General features: G+C 48.9%; 1 protein-coding gene across 1 annotated transcript; it reads left to right on the forward strand.

Moving 5' to 3' along the window:
* The first annotated feature begins 6,482 nt into the window (after window positions 1–6,482).
* On the forward strand, window positions 6,483–7,435 carry TSSK6 (testis-specific serine kinase 6). The gene has a single exon (XM_014954252.1). The coding sequence runs from the start codon at window positions 6,580–6,582 to the stop codon at window positions 7,411–7,413; it is 834 nt and encodes a 277-aa protein (XP_014809738.1). The 5' UTR covers window positions 6,483–6,579; the 3' UTR covers window positions 7,414–7,435.
* Window positions 7,436–7,730: the final 295 nt, after the last annotated feature.

Consider the following 7,730-nt stretch of genomic DNA (forward strand, 5'->3'; position numbering starts at 1 on the left):
TCCTGCCCTCTTTCCAAAAGGGTTTTTTGGTACAAAGCCTCTAAATGGCAGCTCTACCAGGGGAATCCTCCCACTCCCCAAGGCACCAGCCTGCCAAAGCCTGCTTAGTCCCTTTTGTTTCCCACTCCACTCCAGCTTATTGCCTTCAGGTTTGAAATTCTTGGCAGGTGCAGCCTGGTGATACCAGCTGCAAAATCATGTTTGCAGACCAGCCCATTAGCCCTTTCCATCCTTCATCTCCTTTGGCACCTACTGAGGCACTCACAAGCTGCCTAGAAGGTGGTGGTGTGGCCTGTTGCCATATATTCATTCCTGATGGCTTACAAGCCCATTTTATGTCCCTCATATGGTTTAAATTCTCATTTACATGAGGAGATGTTTCTGGCACACAAGGTGTCTGAACAACCTTAGTTAATCAAATGGACATCCGTAGAGTTTTCTGTTCGGTGTTCCTCTCAGCCTGCCAAATTTCTAGGAGACCTCTTACTAGTCCCACAACCAGCTTTGCTAGTTTATTCTGTGTGAACAAGAAGCTAAAGGCAAGATCTGATGGCAAACAGCTGTGGGGATCACAGCTGCTTCTGAACATCAGGAATGTGAGGTGCCAGATCTCCTTATCTACTAAAGGAATAAAAAACTCAACATAGCCAGAGTAATTCAAACAAATACCAAACCATGAGACATGAGAGGAAAGAAGGAAAAAGAAAATGCAGTACATTACCATGCACAGCTTGCCGGTTACCTGCGACTTTGGTTTTCTCCATTGCCAACGCTGTGGTTCCCACCAGTAAGGAGCCATGAGCCCACGGCCAAATTCAGGCTGCAGCTGTAGGCACACACACAGCTTTCCTAGAGCATTCAGAGGAAAGGCTTTGCAATTAGTTTTGCACCTTTGACTTTCTAGGTCTGTTTAATACCAGTGCCTAAAATAACAGCGCAGAGAGCTTGATTTTGCAGGAAAGGATCTAGGGCAATGATAGCAGTTCAGCTCCTGAGGCAGCTTGGATTCGATGTACTTTTCATGGGATCCACCCCATTTTTCCAGCCGCTCAGACATCACACAGGCCAGCAACCAATTACCTTTAAATAGCTCTCTGAACAGTAATTGGCAAGTAAGGGGCAAATAACATCACTAGAAAAATGAGAGTACTTGCCAATAGCATCATTTTCTTTACTGGCTATGCTCTATCTAATGAGTGTCTGTACCTGTTACAAGTTAGCCTCACCTTGGCTTGTTCCCTTTGGTACTAATGCCTAGAGCATGTTGCGTAGCTCCACGGGACTACAGAAGAATTCCCAGCTGAAAAATTTTCACCAGCTTGCAGCACCTGCACGAACTCACTGCAACATCCAGACGGATGGAAAATAGTGTTAACAAGCTGTAGGTTCCTTTTCGGTCCAGTGTTTTCTGTAAAACAACTGTATGTATATATATATTTTTAAAAAAACAATCAAATACAGGGAAAAACATCAAAAGCTTATGTTTAAAGACCTCTTTTTACCTATTACTGGCAAGAAGATCTTGGTAACCAGTATTAGCTAGGAAAAATTGTGGTTGCCCTTTGCACTATCTATAACGAGCTAGTCAAGCAAAAATATTATCATTAGTTATTTTTACTTCTTGTGCAGCTGTTTGCCCATTCCCACATTCACAGGGTGGTAAGCAATAAGGTCTGGTCATAGACTGGCCACCGAGTGGGTCACCCAGGAATTGCTTGACTGGTCTTGAAAGTTAAAATCCCTGGGCAAAATCTCTCTGCCGGTATGGAAATTGAGGTATTTAAAGAAATCTCAAGGGATCCAATGCAACGACAGAGGTCGTTCCGCACATTGTAACTTACAGCCTCATGGCCTAAGGTATAAAACTGTGGTTTGTTTTGGCTTCTAGACTATCTGCGTTAAGGAGTATAAGTTTTGGTATGCTTGTGCCAGCAGGACCCACATGATGCTCAACAGCATTCACTCACATGAGAAGTCCTTGCCCCAGAGGTGTCAATCTGTCATCAGGTCAGTGACCAGCACCCAAAGACCATGCGGCCAGTCTGTCCCCATGCCAGCAGGATTGGGTCACAGGATGGGGGACTTTGGGCATGATGGAATCACAGAGAACAGGCAGAAGTTTCAGAAGTATGTATGCTCTAATGGCCCTCTTGTTAGCTCAGTTATTTGCCATCCTGCATGGCAGAGGCTGTCTCAGTCCAGTAATTACACTGACATAGCACTGCCTCGCTGAGGTTTGGCAAGAGGGCAGCCACCCAAAAAGGCACAGCATAGACGTGTTTGATTAACCCTGACGTTTGGATAGCAGGCTGGTGATTTCCCAGCCATCAACTGCAGCACAGCCAGGATTTTCCTGCAGGAGAAGACTGAATTATTAGTGAAAAAATATATGGGATGACACAGAAAGAAAAAAATTAATCCCCCTTTGTTACATCTCATAGCTTGTTCGTTCTTCTCTGTTTGAAGGTAGGTGTGTACAGGGCAGAAGGCTGTAGACCTTCAGCTGTGTTGTCTTCTCAGCAAGGTGAGTTACCCCCCGGGGAACACCATGCTGTGTAATTGCAGTGCACCCAGGACCCAGGCAAGGTAAACTCAGAGCTCCTCCTGGTTTTGGTGCCCAGCACAGCTTGGCCTCTGGTGAGCAGTCCAGCCCCAGGCGATGCAGGACTCGCCTTGGGTGAACTTACCCACAGAGGTAAATTAAGTTATGCTGAGTTTGAAACAGGAGAGTTGCTGCTGGGGCACCTGGTAGCTCTCTGGTGTCCCTGCACTGCACAGCAGCATGAATGCAAGACCGTCCCCCCATACTGGGCACTGGTGAGGTCCCACCTTGAGCACTGTGTCCAGTTTTGGGCCCCTCACTACAAGAAAGACATTGAGGTGCTGGAGTGGGTCCAGAGAAGGGCAGCAGAGCTGCTGAGGGGTCTGGAGAACAAGTTTTATGAGGAGCGGCTGAGGGAACTGGAATTATTTAGTCTGGAGAAAAGGAGGCTGTGGAGAGACCTCATTGCTCTCCACAACTACCTGAAAGAAGGTTGTAGTGAGGTTGGCATCGGTCTCTTCTCCCAAGTAACAAGCAATAGGACAAGAGGAAATGGCCTCAAGTTGCATCAGGGGAGGTTTAGGATGGATATCAGGAATACTTTCTTCACAGAAAGGGTTATCAAACATTGCAGCAGGCTTCCCAGGGAAGTGGTTGAATCACCATCCCTGGAGGTATTTAAAAAACCAGTAGACGTGGTGCTTAGGAACATGGTTTAGTGGTGATTTTGGCAGTGTTAAATTAATAACCAGACTAGATGATCTTAAAGATCCCTTCCAACCTAGACTATTCTGTGCTTCTATGAATGCTCGTTCAGGGGTTTATCAGCTCCTTGGCAGGGGAACTGACTACGTGTCAGGCTGATGCACAACCACACTGTTGGAGTCGGAAAACATGCCCATAATGAAAACCCTGATGGTGAGATTCAATAATTTATACCTTTGCAGACCAGCTCCTCCTGCCCATGTACCAAACTGAACAAACCAGTAATTGCTGCCTGATTTCCAATTGCTCTCGTTTACAAGAGCAACAGAACAAGTCAGTTCTACAAACACAGCTTTGATGTAAAAAAATTTACCAGAAGGCTCAGTGTCCTTTTGTATGTTAGTACTGAGTAGCCTACTGAAGTACATTGGTGTGACCTAAATATTTATCTCACAGGCAGCAGTGCTTGAGGTGGAGGGGTTGGAAGCAAAAGAGGCTTTTGGTGCATTTTTATACCAATAAATGTTGAGCCAGCAGCCAGCAAGGCAAAAATGTGTTTCTCTGTGATCTAAGCACAGCACAAAAAGCTGAGCTCAGGCATCTTTCCTCCTCCTCTGCCTGACAGCATCCTGCCAAACCGAAACCTCTCGTTCGTGCCTCTGGCTGCCTGTCGTTGGAGCTCTGTGCAGCGGTCCCAGGCCACGCTGCGAGCTGTGGGTTCGGAGAGCAGACACGCACGGCGATGATGTCTGCAGCCCTGGCAGCAAAGCCATCTCGCAGGGGTTTAGCCTGGAGCCTACAGGAGGGGGAGTGTTTGCTACGATAGCTCCTCCATTCCTGTTTCCACTGGAGCTTTCTTCCCCATCGTCTCCATCCAGGAGACTGCTCAAAGCCCTTCAGCCCCCAGGATGCTCCTGCAGCATCTAAGCACAAAGTCCTTTTCCTGGGCTTAGAGGAGGGATTACTGACTCTCAAACTGTCTACCTCAGCCAAGATTGCTGAAAACCTCTCAAAAGTGACAAGCTCCCTCGAGCGAAAAGAGTCCCCCAGCTAGGTGGGACCCCACAGCATGACTCCTTACCATCGCAGGGTGGTTCCTAGACACCGCTTCAATCTTTCCACTGTGGTTTGAACGACACCTCTTCTGCTTATGTTATTACAGGGGGCTCCAAAGAGCTTTCTTGTAAATGAGGATTTTACCTGTAGGCTTTGGGAACGTGTCTGTAACATGAACTCCCCTTCCTGTTCCAAAGGATATACTGAGCATCGGCCCAGCTCCTCTAGATAGCTGCACACACATCTGTCCATCTGTCAGAGCACGCGAGGATGGCATTTTCCAGAGGTGCTCCAGTAGTAAGAGGGGAAGGGACGCCTGGTCTGAGCATTTTCCCTTGTGAAAATGCCCACATTCAGTTATGTTTAGCCACCTCAAAGTTCCCCGCTCCTGTGAGAAGCCCGGCTCAGCCTTCTGCTGAAGTCCCTGTGGTTATGACTCACGGGCTGAACAGAAGTGCCAGGAAATCGTGTGTATCCAGCAAAATGGCTTTCTGCAGCTGGCCTGCTGATCGCTAGGCGGGATTTTTTTATATTTAAGTAACAGCAGTTCCTGAATGGGAACTTCTGGAAATGGCTTCTTCCTGATCCGCTTCAGCAGTAAGAAATCTGGGGGCGTTTATTTGATGGCCCAAACAGAAAGGGAGCGTTGGTTGGGTCGTGTCCTGCACTTCTGCATGTGTGGGGGGATTCCGTCTCCTCTCCATCTCCACAGACATCAGCCCCTGGCCATCAAACGGGACCTCTGCTCTCTTCAGAGGAGATAAAGATGGACTGAGGACATCCCTCAGTGGTCAGCAGGGTAGCCAAATCCTCTGTTGTGCAATGTCCCTGCTGCTTGCCTGGCCTTTTGACAGCACATCTGGTGATAAATGCCTGATGGTACGTGCCCAGTAAAGGTGCTTCTACAGCACATTGAATACCTGCGCTTCCAAATGGCCTGTAGAAATAGCATCTGAAGTGGGAAAGTGGTTGGGTTTTGACCCGCAACTCCTACAGCAGATAAAACTTGATTTGACCATTACTTGCCCTTAGGATTCAGGGCACAGCACCCCTGCAGCACAAACAGAACTATGTTTGCAGTTTTTCATTAATTTGGTTTCTTCAAGTGACTTCAGAACATGGACAAGATGAGGACACTCACAAGAAAGGTTTTCTTCAGTCTTCGGTTGAGTCATTCCTCTCTAGAACCGATTTGCAAAATGAAACATATATTCAAAAATTAAAAATAGTATTTGGGCTGGTATTTAGGAGGCCAGACGCTTTGTGGTCCTAGGCTCCTTTGTACAGCTGGAAAGGAAACGCAGGCTCCATGGGGAGGACAGGATCCTCGAGCAGCTTAAAAAACCAGCACAAACCAGAAACAACTGTTTGTGAGAGCCAAGGAGTCAGCACAAGGAGGATGGAGCTGACAGTGGCCTGAGACGCAGCAGGGTGCAACGCGAGGGAGGCTTTGCCCAGGAGCAGCAGTTGGGACCCAGCCCAGTTGCCTTCTGCTCCTGCCCCATGCTCAATTCCACTGTCACCTTATGGAAACTAAAGCTCACTCAAAGCACTTAAAATCTAAATTACAGAAGGTCTCCAAAGGATTCTTCTTCTCTTCTTCTGTAAGTCTCCAAAATATCATTTTGATAAAAATAAAAGGAATTCAATTCCAGATTCAAAAACTGGAGAAGTTGTTTCTTCTGAAAGATGAGTTTAAGGTTCCCCATCCACACCACACACAGTCAGAAAGCCTACCTAGAAAAATAGCTCCCTGCACCATTGTAATAAAAACCTAAATGTTTACAGCCAGCTAAGGTAGTTTGTAGTTGGGGACAGTAGAAAACACTCCCTTGTACCACTCTGTAGGTCTGATTTTAATGTAATACCCTGCAGAAAATAAGTATAAGTCCCCAGAGGGATTCCTCATCCCAGAAAACTGATGTTTAAACTCTCATCACCAGAAGATCCCCATTTTGAAAATTCAAGTGAAGAGGAAAGAACGGTAAAACTCCAAACTATTCGTCCATGGGAGTTCTCCCCCAGCGTGTGTGTGGGCATGCCTGGGACACTCCTGAGGGAAGGGCCCCCACCAGCCACCCTTGTCACCTCACAAAGGTGCTGCCGTGCAACGCTCCACCCCATCACAGTGCCTAGGTGAGTACTGGAGCCCACTGAGGCATCTGTGGGACCATGGGGGAGAACGAAGCTCAATAGCTTCCACACACCATATATTAAGTCTTTCAAATCCTGGAGCAAAACCCCAGCTTTGATTAAGCCCAGCGGGATCACACATCATGCCAAAAAACGATGCGGGAGAGAAGCTCCTTTGTGAGCTGGGCTACAGCCTGGGTCACACTTTAGGGGAGGGCAGCTTTTCCAAGGTGAAAGCAGCTACCTCCAACAAATACAACGGCCCCTTAGCCATCAAGATGGTGGATCGGCGACGGGCACCCCCAGCCTTCATGTACAAGTTTCTGCCCCGGGAGGTCTCCATCATGCGCAAGATCCGGCACCCCAACATTGTACGCGTCTTCGAGCTCATCGAGGTCTGCAGTGGGAGGGTCTACATCGTGATGGAGGCGGCAGCCACTGACCTGCTGCAGCTGATACAGGAGCTAGGGAAGCTACCCTGTGTCCCCAGGGCCCGGGACATCTTTGCACAGGTCGTGGCTGCCGTGCGCTACCTGCACGACCGCAACTTGGTGCACCGGGACCTCAAGTGTGAGAACGTGCTGCTCACGGACGACGGCCGCCGGGCCAAGCTCAGTGACTTTGATTTTAGCAAGGAGGCAAACAACTACCCAGACCTGAGCACCACATTCTGCGGGTCAGCAGCCTACGCTTCCCCAGAGGTGCTGATGGGCATCCCCTACGACGCCAAGAAGTACGACATGTGGAGCCTGGGGGTGATGCTCTACGTGATGGTGACTGGCTGCATCCCCTTCGACGACACCCATATCCGCAGCATGCCCCAGCGGCAGAAGAAAGGGGTGCTGTACCCTGAGGGGCTGCCCCCGCTGCCGGAGCCCTGCCGGGCCCTCATCGCCCAACTGCTCCAGTTCTGCCCAGCCTCCCGGCCTGGTGTAAGTCAGGTGGCCAAGAACAGCTGGCTGAAGGGGGACATCTGAATGAGGAAGCCATCTCCTGAGATCCCACGAGAGCAGCAGCGCTTTAGTGCAATCAATGCTGTGGTGGAAAAAAAAAAAAAGTTTCTGTGGTTTATTGACCATTTTGAGCCCTGGCTTGCCTGTCTGTGGAACTGGTTAAACTTCAAGCACTTGCAAGACCTTGCAGATCCCTCCACAAAGCAGACATATGAGTCTGCTGCAGGTTGGGTCTCAGGACACGATGACCATGCTAGGGTAGGGTTCAGAGCAAAGCGTGAGGCTGCTTGCACCAGCAGCGAGAGCCTGACCACAGAGAGCCTGCACCCCCCATCAGGCAG

This window comes from Calidris pugnax, unplaced genomic scaffold, assembly GCF_001431845.1.
Source record: "Calidris pugnax isolate Ruff unplaced genomic scaffold, ASM143184v1 scaffold103, whole genome shotgun sequence".
NCBI lineage: Eukaryota > Metazoa > Chordata > Aves > Charadriiformes > Scolopacidae > Calidris > Calidris pugnax.